Source organism: Anarhichas minor, unplaced genomic scaffold (genome assembly GCF_050575085.1).
Source record: "Anarhichas minor isolate MPS153535 unplaced genomic scaffold, ASM5057508v1 ptg000003l, whole genome shotgun sequence".
NCBI lineage: Eukaryota > Metazoa > Chordata > Actinopteri > Perciformes > Anarhichadidae > Anarhichas > Anarhichas minor.
This window is the reverse complement of record NW_027466449.1, coordinates 3,617,886-3,635,790: the sequence shown is the minus strand read 5'-3', so window position 1 is coordinate 3,635,790 and position 17,905 is coordinate 3,617,886. Positions and strand designations below refer to the sequence as shown.

Sequence of the window (17,905 nt, the reverse complement as noted above, 5' to 3'; positions counted from 1 at the left end):
CTTTTTCAGCCCATGTCCTGATCCTGTTACATGATGGAGGAAAACTCTGTGTCTGAATGAACTTCAGGAGAACATAACTACTGCTCTAATAACAGCTTTTTAAATCCACTTACAGCTATTGGTGTACTAAAGTTGCTGCTTTTTCAAGAAACTTTCAGATCCGCTCCTATTGAGCGTTTGAAAGGATGTTAGTATACTGTAATAAGCATGTAATGAGTAGCTCTAGAGGTAGTAATTACAAATGTATGCACATGACAGCATGTTAGTTTGATCATCATGAGAAGTCAGCTCTTATTAAGGCTCGGTATGAAGACTCACAAGGTGTGGGCGCAAAGCAGGGAGAAAGCCACAATAAATGGATGTGGGCAGCATTACCTGACATGTACAATGGCATCACACAGCTGCAACATCACAGTATCAAAGCAATTAACAAAAGGTTTCCTTGACATAGACTGTTAAGTCTGGGCTGGGTTTCCCTGACACATGTTGCATCTTCTATTCAATTAAAACTAGACCCTGATGTGTCTTGTGTCGTTTCTTCCAGTATTTAAGACACACTAACACAACAGCCCAGTTCTACTTTCAAATAGAAAATCTAAAGCACGGCGACCATGATCAGGTTTAGGGAAAACCAGCTCTCTCTCTCTCTGTCTCTCTATGACATCTGTCGAAGTCGATCAGACTGTTCACTCGCAGCATACCAACTCCTGACTGGAATCAGGAAACATGCAAAGATTTGAAAGCCAACCCGCTACGCGACATGCATGCAGAGTGTGGGTCTTCTGTTACAAGCTGGCGTTACACACATATGCTCTTATTTACGACAGAGAAAAAGGTCACGCCTGCCTACAGTATGTCATCCGCATGATGCCCTTAAGAAGAAGATGTGTGCAGGGGACGGTGTGCATTCACACAAACAGTTGCTGGTCAGAAATCCTCTACTGGAGTATACAGCACTATTATTTACAACATGTGTGTCCTAAGTCATCAGGGATGGAGTCAGCCCTGTTTCAGTTCAACCACCTAAGCAGGTAATCAGCATCAGTGATATCTGGTGACAAATTGATTGATCGATGAGTTGGTTAAGAGACATTTCTGTATTCAAAAAAGGAAAAACAAATTATGATTTAATTTACTTCCTGTACTGACTGAACTGGAAGGGACTGGACCTCAAACCGGAGGGTGGTCACCGTAGGAGGGGCTTCATTAAGTTTGATGACTATAGGGGCTACAGATCTTCATCATCATCATCTTCATCAGTGATGCAGTGGAGGGATGGGGAGACAGGTTGCATGCAGATGGGAGGGGAGGGTCCTTGGACGGGTACAGTGTTTGGTCATCTTCTGGAGAGAGACAATAAAAGGATGTCAGCGTTTGGAGGAATACAGAAATCTGTTAAAAGTTCTGTTGAATGATTATAAATTAATTTTCTAATGTTTTTTATTAAAGGACCTACGCAATGGTTTCCTTTGTTTTAACAACTTAAATCAAATATGCTTTGCATTTATTGCCACACATTTTCCAAAGTGTGAAATAACTTTGTCTAACCACCAAGCAGCCAGTGGTTTCTAGTTCATGGCAGTTTGTTAAGAAAGCAAATTTGCAGAGACTTTTTCTTCTCTTGCTTGACTCAGGGAACCCCCATCGAGGCTTCTGTAAGCAACTGCACGGACAAAGAAGACATTAAAGTGTGCCTGTGTGTAACTCGGTGTACTCTGTTAATTACCATGGCATTAACTTGCAGCGGTCTCCTGCTGAATGACGTAATGCCTGTTTGAATCATCCACCTCGCTGCCACAGTGAACATCACTTCTGTTGATGCAGAAACACAACACTCATTACCAAACAGATAACATGTAAGCTGATAACAACAAGACAAGAATTGATTTATTCCAATCTAGTCTGAAGTTAGTTAAAGTGACCAGAAACAATAAACAGCTAACTGACATCCTCACCTGTTGTCATTGATGTCTCTCGTTTCACTGACGTTGTTACCTGTTGGAAAGAAAACAATAGTTTGATTTCATTGATCAATACTAATTGATCATTAATTGATAAATTGATCCTATTAAATTAAAAAAGAGCATATAAAGGACACTGAGCTAAATACATCAAACATCCAGCATGCTTCACGATCAAGTATCTTGTGATAAAAACTGATTTGAAATCAGTGTACATGTGCTCTTGTGCTTACCGTTTTCAATGTTGAGTGGGAAGGACTCCAGTATGTCTCCAGTGTATTTGCCTGCTCTGTAGCCCAGCGCTGTGGACACTCTGTGTAAAACACCACAGAGGGAAAAAACAAAACAAAACACGGTCAAATATGAGCGCAGTTTGATGCATTACAAGTGAGGGAGACTTGTCTCCAGTAATTTGACAAATCACAAAAGAGTTAAAAGGAGCACAATGTTAAAGCAATACTTAATATAAAAGGAAATAGCCTGCCAGTTGTATGTTTTAATCAAATGACCATGTTTGGATGAATGACCTCTCAGTATGTCTGCAAACACCACAGGATGCTCTATTTTGTGAAGACTCTTCCTGACTGCCATCATCTGACACTTTAAGCCTGTAGCTTGAAACCAGTGGAAGGAAGGATCTAAACTCACGTGTTGCTCTGGACAGAGTTGGGGTTGCTGTTGACGCTGGCGGCGCTCGGCTGTGTCCTGTTGCTCTGGAAGAGGGCGTTGCTGTAGGTGTTGGCTTGTTCAGTGGCACGGATGTAAGTGTAGAACGGGTTGGTGGGAGAGCAGACGGGCAGCTGCTTCGGTCTCACTGGCTTGGCTGTCAGGATGATAAAGTAATGCAAGGTAAGGCACAACTACGAGGAAAATGAGTTACTGCAGACCAAAGAGGTGAAATAAAAGAAAGTCAGTTCAAATGTCATACATGTTAGACGTTTCACTGAAGAAAATTCCAATACTCAGACTATGTCCAAAAACAAAAGCATAAATCAAACGAGAAAGCTTGATTGCAGTACCGATCTGTGCTGCGTGGGGGCGCCTCAGGGCGCTCTTTGCCCTCATGGCATCCTTGATGCGGTCGACCTCCTGCTGGTAGCGGCGGCGGTCCAGCATTGCGCCCTCCTTGGCGTCCCTCAATGCATTCTCCAGGGCCTTAACTCTCTCAGCAGTAGACCTAAGTCGTTTCTCCAACTTTGGAAGCTCACAGCGCAGATCTGCATTGTCACGTACCAGCTGGAGGGGAGAGAGCGAGAGAGAGGGAGGGAGGGAGGGGTGAGAAATCACATGGGGTGGGAAAATTGGAATATTAATCAAAGATAATCAGAAGAAAAAAAGAGGCAGAGTAAGGAGTGAAAATATGTTGCCAAGTATGACTTACAGTTTAAGATGCTAATTGAAATTCCTGTTTAAAAATACTCAAGGAAGTATAAATACACAAAAAGACATGCGATTACAGTAATATGATGCAATATAATAGTTGTTCAGCACAATTTGCTTACATCACAAACGACTAGTGGGTTTTGAACATACTAGTTTACTTGAAGAGTGTTCAGAATAGCAATAAATTATCTTTCTGTTATGCACCCTCTAGCAGGCTCCTGGTTGAGCACTTTATGCAACTAGCAGGCAAATTATCCCCCAAAATTGCTGTATTTCTAGCAGTGAAAATATCACAATTACACCATCTCCTGGTCTTATACAATCCAAACTGCAGACTGTGTTTACATCACTAAAATTACAGTTCCTTTCTGCATTTCTCTCACCTGTTTGTGAACCTTTGTAAGTTGGTCCAGGTTATTCTCAAGAAAGGAAATCTTCTGCTTCTGGGTGCAAGACCCCCCGCTATCATCAGGCTCCATTTCGGAACTCTGCAGAGAGGACGACAAAGCACAAAGATGAGAAAATAAATACAAAGCAAGGTAGAGGAAGAGGTTTTATATTTTACTAAAGCAGAAGGTGATTGTAACACCAGATGGGGGCTGACAGAAGCTTTCATAAATACCAGTAACTCTCTGATTATCGTGAGAAGACATTTCAAAATTGCTTGAGAGTTGTGGTGGAACAAAACCTTCCACCTTATCAGATATTAAAATACACAGTAGCATGTGCTAAACAAGCTCCTTTTAGGCCAAAAATGACACCAGTTCTTCATCCTGGATTTTATATGGTTACATAAGGCCTTTAAATTGGATCTTTAATCCACTAGTCTTCACAAAAAGTGAATGTCTTTTGTTAAAAATCTAAAAGTCAAGGGGATTAGAGGAATGTTGCTACACATAGTGAAGTTTTTTCATCAGTGGGTATTCAGGCCACACAGTTTCCTTAACATGATTTAAAAGCTGCCTTCTCTCATCATCTTGGAGCTGCTTACTTTTTTAACCCGCGACGTGAGGTCTTGAACGAACAGCTTGCGCAGGTTGTGGAGGGTCTGGAGCTCGCGGGCCTGGAGGACAGACAGATGGAGAGGAGGTTAGGAAGACAACCGGATGTAAGACAAAGGCTATACAAGAGAAAGAAGAGCAGACTGAGGTAATACAAGAGAGAGACAGAGACACAGCAGGGGACAACGTTTCAGAAGAGACAGAGGTGTATATTTTACTTACGACGGTCTCCTCCAGACCCCTCAAGTCCTGTTTAGTCTGCTCATGGCGCTCATGCAGGAATCTGACGGAAACAGCAAAACCATCATCACACATAAGACAATATTTCTGTGTACTGCAATATCTGTGTGTTGTTTTGAGTGCCCTCTGCTGGAATTTAATTGAAGGGAGAGCGGACTGTATCAATTCTATACTTGAATGTTTTCATAGTCTCTATTGAAATAATTTCCCATCAAGTACTCTCTACTCAGACCTTTGTTTCAACCAGACTGAGTAGTCAGAGTGTGAGAAAATGGACCTCCACAACACTTACGAGAGCTCCTCCAGGCGCTCACTCTTGGTGGTGTCCTCGCTCTTCAGGCGCTCAAAGTCAGCACGAACCTGAGCGAGCTCAATCTCCAGCTTGGAGTTACGGCTGGAGATGTAGAGCAAAAGCACACGTGTTCGTTAGGAAAAAGAGAAAGGCAAGAGTTGAATGTACAGCAAACCTGATTATTCGACAAACTTTTTGTGCAAGCAAAGAATAATGTATGAAAAGATGTGTGCAATACTGTCAATAATAAGAACCTTTTATAATAAGCGATTATCACATCAATAGTAACTTAATAATGAATTATTTATAAATAGAAAGGACTAATTCAATTATCACGTACTCAGTGAGCTCGTCAATGATCCTCTGCTTCTCATTGATCTCATCCCGCAGGCGGGCCAGCTGCTGGTGATGGAGGCCACGGTGGGACTCCCCCTGCTGACGAGGAACCTGCTGGAAATGAAAAGAGATGCGGGCTTCAGCAGGAGAAACTAGAAAATGAATATAAAACGCCATATAATCTGTTCTTTGGAGCAAGAGAGTTTGAGGAGCCGTCTGTGCAACAAAGGCAACATATAGGGTCAGTTCCTCATGTAGCACCAAGAAATGGAACAAAGGAGTCAGATCTGAAAATAAGTACTTTGCTTGTATTCTATTCTGGGGTGACAGTACGCCCATATCAGAACTTTAATCTATATACTCAGGTTTCACACGAACGCTTCTTACCTTCACATTTCCATCCTCAATCTCACCCTTCTCTCCATCCTTCTCCTCAAGCAGGGAGTTATCTGGTACAAGACAAAGAGAAAGAAAGCATTCAGCACAGAGCAACAGCCTAATAACATCTTCAGGCAATTCCCTGAGAAATTTTAAAAAGAGGATGGCTAAACTATTCCACATTTCCTTTAGCGTGCATGTTAATCTTGCAGCTGTGTTATGTCAACAGTATATTTTGTGTATGTGTACACGTGTGGTGTGCATGTTACCCTGGTCTTGCAGCTTGGCCAGCTCCTCGCTCAGGGAGTCGTGGCTCTCCTCCAGCAGCCTCTTCTTCTGCTCCACGCTCTGCATGTACTCCGTCAGAGAGCGGATCTTAGCTTCATGCTGTGCGAAACACAAACGTACGGACAGCAAAAACAAGTCGTTAAACAAACAGCTGAAACAAACTACAATGAATGATTCATTCACGCATAGCCTGTCATCAATTCCACGTCTTCCATCCCTCACCTGAGAGATGAGGAGCTGGCAGGAGGAGAGCTCCCTCCCGGTCTCCTCCATCTTGCGGTGGCACTCCAGCTGCATGTTCTCCAGCTGGCGGCAGCGCTTCACCATGCTCTTCACCTCCGACTTGATCTTGCTGATGTAGAGGCGAGCCACCGTGAACTCCTCCTCGATCGCACCGCTGATCTCCACCGGCTGAGGATTGGAGAAAAAAAAACATGATTATTTTCTCTTCCAGTCAGGACAAACAGGAAACTCAATAAAAACACTATTACGTGTTGTGTAGTGTACCTACAGTTTATGTACATTTTGACCTTTAATTTAAACATCTTTTTACTCTTGGATCCAACTCACCAGCTTGATCTCCCCGTTGCCCACAATGGTGCTGAACTCGCTGAGGTCCCTCATCAGACCATTGAGGACGTCAGCGATGCGTTTCCTCTGCTGCCCGCTCACTTCCTGCATACGAGACAGCTCTGCCTCCAGCTCCATCAGACTGGCCTGGAGAGAAAAAGAGAGGAAGCAGTAAGGATCAGTGAAGCACTGCCCTTTTCCAACAGCAAGGAAGGAAGCGAGTGTCCTTCTGTTCCACCTCCTGTCTCTGATTTTAGCTTTCTTTCTGTAAATCTCACATTCACACCATTTGTCTTAAAACCTACCATTTTCTGGGACAGTTGGTCGGCCAGCAGCTGGTTCTGCAGGCCTTTCTCCTCCACCTCCTGGCTCTTCTGGTCATAGTTGATGGCCAGCTCCTCCAGAGCTTGCAGCACCTCCTTCACCTCAGCCTTGGCGCAGTCGCTCTCCACCTGCAGCCGGCCAAGTTCAGCCTGGACCTTGTCCCCATCGCCCTTGGATGAGGCCAGGAGCTGGAGGGAGGGAATGAAAAGAGAGGGAGACAGATGAGGACCTTCAGTTAAGACATTTAACAATCAACATTTTGACCAGTCCTCAATTATGCAGTTTGAAAGCTAGAGCTTGGTATTAAGTTTACGTTTAGAATAGCTCAGTATCCTCTCAAACATAGTCTGTGTGTGCATACAGTGTGTTTATTTGCGTGAGTTTGTGATGACCGACCTCATCCTGGTCCATCATCTGCTGCTTCAGTTTCTCCACCAACTGGCACTGCAGGTTGATCTCATCATCCTGTGTAGACAATATACTATCATTAATACCAACCTCACTACCATCCAGACTCCACCCCCTGCACGTGTGTATAAATACATGTGACACCGAAAAGTGTATAGGCTTTTATCTACCTTATCCATGATTGTTTTACATTTATAAATCCAGAATTACATGAGAAAGACACTAAATGTTCCTGTCCATCTTTCATTATACAAAATAACATCTGCATTTGCAAAGAGCTATAGAGGTGGAATTACTTAATGTACAGGCAAAAAAGTGTCTGTTGTAATTAGTATGTTCATGTTTTTGTGTTTGGACCTTGTCATCCAGCTGCTTGTACAGCTTGCGGATCTCCTCCTCGTACTTCTGCCGCTCCTCCTCGGAAATGCGGACAACAATGGAGGAGGTGTCGTTGTCCAAAACGGGACGCTCCTCCACTGTCTCGAAACGGGTCACCACTTCTTGCGTGGTCTGCTCCGTCTCAGGTACGTCCTCTCCTGAGGGTAGGGATCAAGTGACAAAGAGGACAGAGGAAAGAAACACATCAGAATGAGGCCGTTTTGTTTATGATTTAAGCACAGAAGAGCTGAAGTTACTCAGCTGAATCGAGGCTTCTGCTGGAATTCAGTTAGTCAGAAAACACTTGATGTGTCTCACCGTTTCTCCAGCGGTTGAGCTCAATCTCCAGCTTCTGGATGCTATCCTTCAGAGTTTTGTTCTTCTCCTTCTCCTTCTCGAACTTCTTCTTCCACTGCTCCGCCGTCAGCTCCAGGTTAATGGAGGCGGTGTTCCTGATGGTCTTGGCACTGTGACAGAGGAAGACAAAGACAGAGAGACACAGGGAGGAAAAAATGTGAATCAGTTCATTAGGAAAGGGCTGATGATCAGTGTTTGTGTTTGATTAACAGTTCTACTGGATGATGCAGCCAAAACTCAGCTTTATGTTTGTCAAATAGTGTAAAGGTCATCTGACTAGTATGAGAGGAAAATACTAAATAAATGACAGTTATAATGTCATTTAATGTGAATTTCTATTTTTTTAGACCTTTCTTGAGCCTTTTGACTCAAAAAGAAATTCATACCTCCCTGTTGAAAGATATAGTCAAGTAGGCAGTGTCAGTTAGCGATTGTATCTGCCTTGTATGGATTTTAGGTTATGCCCAAAACAGTTCATTGCCTTCCTTTTGAGAGGTAAATATAATCAGTTTGTGTTCTTGCTGAAACATAGCAGCATGTAAAAAGACTGATTGATTCTCATGCTCCTGCTGTATACTGCAATTTCTTTCCAAAGCTGCACTGGCTGTTTCCACAAATGTACATACCGTTGTCCAAACATCAGAGTCGACTTGGTCTCCGCGTCGTTGTAGCTGGAGGGAGAGCAGCAGATGAACATGGTGGTGCGACAGTTCCCTCCGAGGGAGTCCTGCAGGATGCGGGTCATTTTGCTGTCACGGTACGGCACGTGAGATTTCTGGAGGAGATAGAAGGAGAGAGGGAGGGGGAGGGGAAGAAGCAGAGAGAAAGAAGGGAGAAGTAAATAAATGAGGAAAAAAGATCAACATCAGGAGACTATTTGGAACCAAAAGAACGAAAGCAATGCCGGAGGTATGTTTCATTTGCTTCCTGATTTTGCACTTCTGCAGTGATTCATCAGCTTATATTTTCAGCAAAAATGCGAACTTTCCCATTTTGGATTCAAACAAACTCCAAAAACTGCTGCCAAAATTGTCCGATTTATTGTTCAGCATCTAACTAATCTATTAATTGGCAGGGATAGTGTTGGCGTTTGCCAGCCAAATCATATGAGCTGGCAGAATGGAAATAACAGTGCGGATCCTGGAAGTCGACATGAGGGACAGTAACTGTACATTAGCTTGGATGGATTACTGAAGGGGCCTACTAAGCACAGGCCCAAGGACCCAAAGTGTCAGGGCCCCCTCTGGCACACAACATCAACAAAAAGAGGCTAAACAACTATAAAGTCAGTGTCTTAGGAGAGGTGGTGCGGACTTTTGTATGTCTGTGCCATATGTGTACATGAGTGTAAGAAATGAGATACGAGTGTTATTTGTTACAGCATCTGAACCTGGAGATAAACTGGATACTTCCAGTTGTAGAAATGGAAATTAAACATGTTTTAATTTAAGTTTAATCACAAAATTCAACAATGGAAAGGGTACATATGTTTCACTACACCTAAACGTGGAGAAACTACTTCACGGCAGCTCCTTAAATATCTCACATATTGGCTCAATACGGACATACAGTATTCTCCACAACCAAACCAAGACGAAAACATACAGTAGGTACTACCACTTTTTGCCACTTTAGCACTATTTAGTTGATCTATTTTACTTTAATCCAGGTCTGCATTTCTGCTGATGTATTTACTGTTCCTCCACTGAGTATCCAAATACAGGTAAGTGGGGTTAAAATAGCTCACCGTGCCCTCAGCCAACGCAGAGATGACATTTCCCAGAGCAGAAAGAGACTTGTTGATGTTTTTAGCCTCATCCAGGACGGATCCTGCAGCTCCAGTCTTACTGACCTGGAATAAAGAAAGAGAGCCAGCAGGTCAAACATGAGCGATGAACAGCTGAAGAAAACACACACAGGAGACATGAATTTGAAGCAGCTGAATTGCAGGTTGGGAGTTGTTTATTTACAATCAGTCTTTCCCTCAGAGTGTCTCGTATACCTTCTCACTGCCAGCCAGATCCACCAGGTACAGTTTTCCACACAGTTTCTGCTCAGTCTCCACGTGCTCCTGCTTGATGTTGATCAGGAAGATGCTGTGGCTGCGAGAACTGTGCTCGTTCATGTCTGCACAAAGACAGAAGACACACAACCGTTGGTTGGAACAAAGGGCAAGAAGAGGCTTCATACAATCTGTTATTTACCTTCCTCTCTCTAACCTAGAGCCAGCAGTTCTTAGGATCACGGCAGTGAAAGTAATACCAGATTCATTTGTAGTAATTTATCTGTTCATTTTAAGTCTTCCGTGTCTTTTTTGTCAACCAGGACAGGACTGCAGGAGTGCAGATGACAGGCCGCCCTGATCTAAAAGCCCCTCTTCATCAGACAGGTTTCTCTGCAGACAATATCTGCTATCAGCACAGCACTCTGCAGCACCGTGAGTCAGCAGGCATCCACCAGGAAACAGAGAAGACTGCGCTGCTTGGGATTGCAGCCTCAAGCAACTCGGAGCCACTGCTGCATACATTCAGCTGATTTTCAAAGCTAGATTGTTGTAGGATTTGATTGTTATTACATTTTTAGCATTACAACGTTTTGTATTAATTCTGCTCTACTGAGCAAACATTATTTTACTCTATGTAAATAGTATATGAAGAAGTATATAAGTATAAGATCTATCTAATTTGTCACGTTTTGTCTTGCCCTCCGTACTGAAATCCATAGAATCCAAAGCCTATGCCTAAGCCGATGCATGCCTGTTATACAACCCTATTACAATGATGCTGTTTATTTAAAGTCATAACAGGCAGACATTAATATTTATAGCAATTTCTCATGCACCGAGGCACTTAGCTGCAGCTCAGTCTTAAAAGTCTGAGTTGGGTCAGACACTATTTTATTGGTCTGTCTGGTAGATCTGCTCAACGGATAGATGATTCATAACACATAGACGAGCAATCTGAGCTTTTCATCTTTAAACTGCACGATTCAGAATTCTCAGAGCCAGTAATAGATAACTGTTGCTGAGTAAGTGCCTTTATCTGTATAGAAAACATTTTTTTCAAACTTGGCTGAACACAAATATCTGTTATTATAAACATTTCCGGTTTTTTTCATCTTACATAAGACACAAAAAGCTCTGGAGATGCCTCCACCTTCTCTAATTAAGTCTTTACCTGGAAACAGACAGCCCCAAAGTGCATGCTTTCTTTTTAACAGATCTATTATAATGAATAATGTGATTTCTAAATAAATAATAAGCATATCTGTGCTTCTCAACTCATGGTGATTGCATACATGGGGCTATTATACTGGAAGTGATGAGGTATTACTGTAAACACGTTTTGAACAGCATATAAAACAATAATAACAGATTAAGCTGTTGACTGTTCTGAATCTTTAAACTTATTTATAGTGCAGCATTCTCTACCACGATAACACTAACAAAAAATATATAAAAAAATATAAATAAAATGACATTTCAACCCTTGGTTGTAAATGTGGCATTAATGCCGTTGGGTCATGCAGCAACATTTAAATGTTTGCGTCTGATAACCAGATTCAGACGCAAACACTATGAGAACATAGCCTTCTGTTCTGCTGAGCAAATGGTCTGAAATTAACTTTGATGTAACTGTAGTCCAAATAATTCGGTTGCATATCAATTGATGTGTGCCGTAACTATGAATTAGCATTCATTAATTGATCCATTAGGTATGAACTAATCACATAAAGTCATAGTGACTTGATCATATACTAATGGTGAGCAACGTGAATTCATGATAAGACCTGCATTAATTAATGCATTAAATCATTATGAGTCATGCACTAGTTCATTATTTATGATTTTTACCCTTTTTATAAAGTGTTGCCCACTTTACTTTATTTTGAATGTGCGTTCACTCTGACCTGTGATTCATCTCGTATTACCCGCATGCAAAGACTGTCGGGTCATCATTGTCAGGAAGCCGGAGTGCAGTGATTCAATTTAAAGTGATTAAGGACTCGCCCTGAGAAGCAGGAATGCTAATGCACAAAAGTTCCTACTGACGTGACACAATGACTGAAATGTACCAGATAAATAGTATTTGATTACTCTACAATTAAATTAGCTCCACAATATACTGTGTTGATTTATGTGGTGTTTGTTGTTAACAAGAATAAGAAGTTTTATAGGGGGACATTTACTTGGTTAACCCATTTTTGGTTCAACCACCAATCATTGATAAAGGTTTGTTGCTTGGATAGTATTCCAAAGAGTTGCTTTATTGTATTTTTACCTTTTGCAATACCTCCACTGCAATACAAAATCTGCCTCAACAGTAGTGATTTAAACTTATTCTTGCTTAAACAAATGTGAAAGAAATTTGTGAGCGGGATATTGTTTTGTTTTTGTTTTTTTCAGTATAACTGGCACAACATTTTGGCAGCAAACCAAATTAGATGAATCTTCGTAATACAGACATTGTAAGACAACTTCTTCACTACTGAAGCATGTTTATAGATTTGATGGAGTATCATTACTGGGTTTACTGGTAATTAGGTCACATGTTATTTTTAGCTTTTGTTTTTACACTGTAATGAAATATTGTACAATGCCGTATCAGAGCCATGAGTCAGATATTATTACTGAGCCGCAGAGGAGTGAGTCAGTGCACGGAGGCCAAAACAAGGTGCAGGAATTACAGATGAGAGAGCTTTTACTAACATACATTAAAGATATAAACATAATGTTGCCAGATTACTGAACACAGCATTATCAGAAACCAGTTTATTAGACGAGCTGATTCTGTTTGTTAGGAATGATTTTATTATATTTATAATAGCTCCAGGCAGAGTTTTTGTACTGCTTTGTTACTCTCTCCAAACCCAAAATAACTGCCCAATGCTGCCCATGTCATTACAGCGAATGCCATCTGACACGATGAATGAAGAAAATTATAGCCGGCTGTAACACGAAGATTACATAACAAGACACAATAACAGGCTACATGAACTGAGCTGTCTCTTCACGCATCAGTAACCGGTTGTGAGTGCTACTGCTGGCCCTGAAGCGGAGCTAGATCTCTCGCTCTGATATGGACGTGGAGGAACAAGACAACTTGTTTTATTCTGGACATCTAAAAATGTTTCACTGTAAGCATTTGTCTTTTGGGATGTTTTTTTCATGTTTACATCCTATGTTGCAACAACAATATTCTTAGATAAAGACTCACTGGTCACAGCAACGTGGCGGGCAGCTTTGCCCTCGTCGATCACATCCATCACCTCATCAGGGCTGGAGACAAAACGCTCAGTGCATCCCTGAGGAGAGGAGAGGAGAGGAGAGGAGAGGAGAGGAGAGGAGAGGAGAGGAGAGGAGAGGAGAGGAGAGGAAACCATAAGAGAGACAGAATATGAGTCAGATTCAACATCATGGATGTGATGAAGCCCACAGGCAGATTATCACCCACAAATACAAAGCACTTTCACAAACCTTGACATATGGCACCCTGTTCTTATCCTCATGGACAGACAGGTTGGTCTTTGTCACTAAAAAAGAATAAAGAGAGAAAATATAAAATTTGTGTTTTAAAGTATTTTAGAGGTATGACAAAGCCTACTTTATGTTAAGGAAAAGACTAAATCAGGCCCCAGCTGACAATTCAAAATATGAACATATAATTGAATATAATGCAGTAAGGCTCTCTGTATTGCTCTCAAATATTTATTCACTTGTAGATCAACTTTTCTCATTTATTATTATCTCTGCTGAGTCAGCACATGTGTCGGCATTATTTACTCTTCTCTCCTCTTTTGTATCTTTTGTTTGGGGAAGTAAACTCTTTAAATGTGCATTTGGCACCAATTCACCTTAATTCATTTCAATTAATTTATAAACCCCTGGACTTTAATGGCTCATATGTATTTCAACAAGACTTCTGATCATGTTAAAAATGTTCGCCATATTGAAAACACATCTGACAAAAAGCTTTTTTGATGAAAATGATTGCTCGGTGCAATTCAGTAGTCGCTGGAAGACGGGACATTCTACACTCTCGCTGTTGCAGGTGATCCATAAAGAGCTCATTAGCACTAACCATCCAGAAGGTCACGGATTTTGTCCATGTAGATCTCAAAGTATGAAACCTGTTGGAGAAGAAAGAAAAATAGGAAACCAAATTTAACTCGGGTTGAAATGTATCATCATGAAAGAATTATGTGTAAAAAGGTTTTTTATTGAACTGTTTGCAGAAAAAAAGATAAAGATTACCCAAGAAAAGAAGGATTAAAACAAGAAGCATACCACAACACAAATACACTACCTTGATGTGGAATTCCAGGTTTTCATCCATGGCAAAGATGTGATTGAAAATGTCCTCAGCGATGCGAGGAATGATACCCATCTGGTGAGCGTCGTGCAGTTTGCCCTGAAACACAAAGTCACCGATAAAGGTGTGAGAGTGAGATAGCTATGCAGGGCCAAAGGAGAACAAGTGGAGACTCCATGCAATAATGCCTTTAAATTCTCAAAACAAAAACGGTTAAATCAAAGCTGACGAAAGTAAAAGTCTGACTGGTTCTGTGAGACCTGCTACCAGTTTCTATCAAAATAGTCTTAATGTAAATTATGAAACAAATGTGCAATGTAAATAAATACAATTCTCACGAAGACCCAAAACTCCCCGAAATGTTTTATAAATGTTGAAAAAAACAACTTAAATCAACACAGACATTAACTTGCTTTGTTGCTCTGAATACTGTACCTCCATGGTGTGAGTCTTCCCAGAGGCAGTTTGTCCATATGCGAAAATAGTGCCATTGTATCCACCCAGAACATCTATGAGAAAAAAAGAACAGATGAGACCACAACACGTATATTTCAAATATCTGACATATCTTGACGTGGCTCATCATCCATACCTTTGACAATCTGCTTGGCGCAGGCGTTGTACACCTGCTCCTGGGTGGTGTTGGTGGGAAACACTCGATCGAACGCGTAGGACCTCCCCTGTGGACCGTGAACAACAACAAACAATTAACAAAAAACATAAAAGATATATAAATGTCTTTTCTAGCAGCTAGTCATCAGTCTGAGGTTTGGGAAATGATGTCAGCCGTGTGAGGTGGCCAGTGACTGATGTATCATCTGTTTGCATTTGCCTGACCATTAAAAAAGAGATTGGGTGATGATTGGGTAAAATGGGTGAGAAGAAAAAACACACATTAACGTTACTGGCTAATACTATTTATAATGGTGTTGTCAGTTTTTAAGAAAAACTATAATTAAATAAAAGCACAAAGAGGAGTCAGGACTTAAGTTTCTCAGAAAGAGTATATTAAAACTATCACTTAGTACCACACTACCAGGAAGTAGGTCAACAAATACATAAAGATGAAGCTCCATACGCACTGTTTCCAGAATATTTAATTACTGCAAAGCTCAGTAGAAAAAGCAGAGAACGACAACACACAAATGTTCTTTGAGTTTTACACTGATGTCCGCCCTCATTGTGTAAGAGCAGTGGAAGCTAAATCCACAGAAATGCATTGTCTTTATTCTAAAATTTGCCTGCCCCCCAAAATAAATCATCTCTGCCTAGAATACAAACAATCTTGGTTGAAAGACAGACGAGTGAGTCAGCCCTGAATGTCACAGAAGGCCACAGTGCAACACAATAACATGCGCTGCCAGAACAGGAGCGGTATTGAATGTCATTAACAAATTGACTCATCTGCAGATCGCCTCCATGACAGAGTGATTTACTAGAGAGAGAATTTCAGTCCCAGGAAGAGGGAGGTGGAGGAGAAGACACAGAAAGATAAATAAAAATGGTGACGGATGAGCAAAGGAGATACACGGGTGAGAGTCAGAGAGGCAGCTGCAAAATAGAGAGAGAGAGAGAGAGAGAGAGAGAGAGAGAGAGAAAAAAAATGCATGGAAAGACAGAAAGAGAGACAGACTTGAAGCCAGAGACAAGAAAAAGCAGGTCAGCCTGTGATGCTCAAGCTCACTGAGGGATTATCGATCCTCTCTGTGGGCAATTAGAGAGATCAGTTTCTGGCTCCACTGTCCATCAGGAAGGTCAGACTGAGATGTTTCCATTACTGCCAGAGAAAGTTTCAACGTGACTCCTCCCTCTGCACACTGCATTTATCAGCCTTAGCAGGACCAAAGCGTACTATTCCTCTTCTTTTAGCACTCTCAGTCAGTCAGTCCTCAAGACTGGGTCAGGGGAGATTTTCATTAGGATATCCAAATAAATTTGCAGAATTTCTTTTATAGCCTTTGATTTAACATTGATATCTGCAGTACACCTTTGGGCCACATGGGGGAGCCTGAATGTTCGTATTGTTCTGACAATTGTAGTCTACTTATAACGCTGAATCTGAAAGGAAGATGTATGTTCTGTTTGTTTTAATGAGGAGATGAAAAGAATGAGATAGCCTGTTTACTCCGCCTAAATGTATTTGTTTGTGTTTACACGTGTGTATGTTTTCAATAGCACATGCATAAAACAAAGTTGTGATTCATCAAACGTATATGTTTTCTAAATGTCTGGTTTGCCTGTTTAAGATAAATGCAGAAATGGCAGTAAAAATGGTCAAGAATGTGAATTTACGCATGCAAGTTGGTCTTCTCAGAACTTAAAGATAACACCTATTGTGAATTCGGTCATGATGGTGTGTCATTTTTAGTGGGTTCTCAGAAAAGAAGTTAGGGAAACACTGTACTCATGTACTCTGTTTCTTTTTCCTTCCTCAGACATGACATACTTGGCCAATAACTAAAAGAGGTAAAACCAGCAACACATACGAGCAGAAAATATCTATAATCATTTCAATTCTTCCTTTATTCACACTGAAAGTATTTCGAATGATTTTGGCCTGCAGAGATGGGATCAATTAAAGTTAATTTCTGTGAATTTAAAATCAATGTGAACCACATAGCAATGGCCAAATCTCTAATCTGAAAAATATTGATGGAACAAAATCTCCTTTTTTTGTTTATGAATCATATATTTTAAACTTAGGCTTTAATTTTGAACAAAGTCTGTTTTTATACACAATAAATGCAATAAGTTGACAATGTTTGCAGTGTTGAATAAACTGTATGAGACTCTTTATCTTCAATTTTGACAAAAATGTAACTCAAGTGTCCTGAAAGTGTGTCTGTTATGTAAGCATCTCCGTAAGCACCATATGTTTTATGATGTGTTTACAATAACAAGGTGTTTCATCTGCGAAGTGCAGACCTGAGTCAGCTGATGCAGGAGGCCAGTTTGCGCACTTTGACAACATAACATGAATTTGTGCTTTGTCATGTTATGGAAAATATACTTTTTTTTTTTTTTTTGTGGGGGGGGGGGCTGTGACATTGCCCCTGTGCTGCACTGATTATCATGTTTTCCTGCCCAGCCACGACCCAAACTGATGAGTCGAGCTGATGATTTATTGATGAAGGGCCTGCATGCACAACAAAGCGCCTCCGTTTACTTACCCCGACGAGGACTGTGTCATCTCCTTGGAATTTGGGGATGAACTGGTCCCCACGTACAATCTCCGACTGGTTGAGAGGACGAAAGCGACACAGCACTTTTATGTTACACTCCGCAGGGATATCGGCCATTGCGCAGATTCAAGGAGGAGGAAGGATGCTGCTTTATGCTGAGCTGAGGGATGCTGCTGAGGCTGGAGGCGAACCGTCGCTGATCGGGCCTGATCCGAAAATAAACGACGAGGGGTGCGCGAGGACTTCGTCCTTCTACGTCGAAAGGACTCTGAGAACCGTGGAGAGGTTGGACGGTTTTATCCCGACAAGCCGAGAGACGATGCAATCTATTTGTGCGCAGCTGGACGGTCGTTCCTTGTCGCAGAGAGGCAGGCAGGCTAAATTAGATGTCAAATCACAAAACGATCGCCTACATCATTAAAAACCACCGACTGTGATGTTACTCGGTTCTACGTGTTGGTTTGTTTGAAGCTCTTTCTCTCCTGAGTATTTCTTT

At 41.4% G+C, this 17,905-nt stretch overlaps 1 protein-coding gene across 2 annotated transcripts; it reads right to left on the bottom strand.

Moving 5' to 3' along the window:
• Positions 1-1,733: 1,733 nt before the first annotated feature.
• Positions 1,734-17,552, bottom strand: kif5aa (kinesin family member 5A, a). Of its 2 annotated transcripts, none has more exons than XM_076090804.1 (28): positions 17,398-17,552; positions 14,820-14,907; positions 14,663-14,736; positions 14,222-14,326; positions 13,997-14,045; positions 13,393-13,448; positions 13,133-13,220; positions 9,919-10,043; positions 9,664-9,768; positions 8,543-8,691; positions 7,878-8,026; positions 7,539-7,717; positions 7,170-7,238; positions 6,755-6,961; positions 6,450-6,596; positions 6,102-6,290; positions 5,861-5,978; positions 5,586-5,662; positions 5,218-5,309; positions 4,878-4,979; positions 4,568-4,628; positions 4,336-4,407; positions 3,728-3,832; positions 2,981-3,197; positions 2,638-2,784; positions 2,191-2,263; positions 1,956-1,982; positions 1,734-1,812 (listed from the first exon to the last, which is right to left on the bottom strand). In XM_076090804.1, exons 1-28 carry the CDS (start codon positions 17,524-17,526, stop codon positions 1,734-1,736), a joined length of 3,078 nt encoding a protein of 1,025 aa, XP_075946919.1. In that variant the 5' UTR covers positions 17,527-17,552. The 2 variants fall into 2 exon arrangements, with proteins under 2 accessions (XP_075946919.1, XP_075946911.1); XM_076090796.1 differs by having other exon boundaries at positions 1,956-1,995; positions 2,195-2,274; positions 2,610-2,784; positions 5,218-5,327; positions 5,601-5,662.
• Between the last annotated feature and the right edge of the window lie 353 nt (positions 17,553-17,905).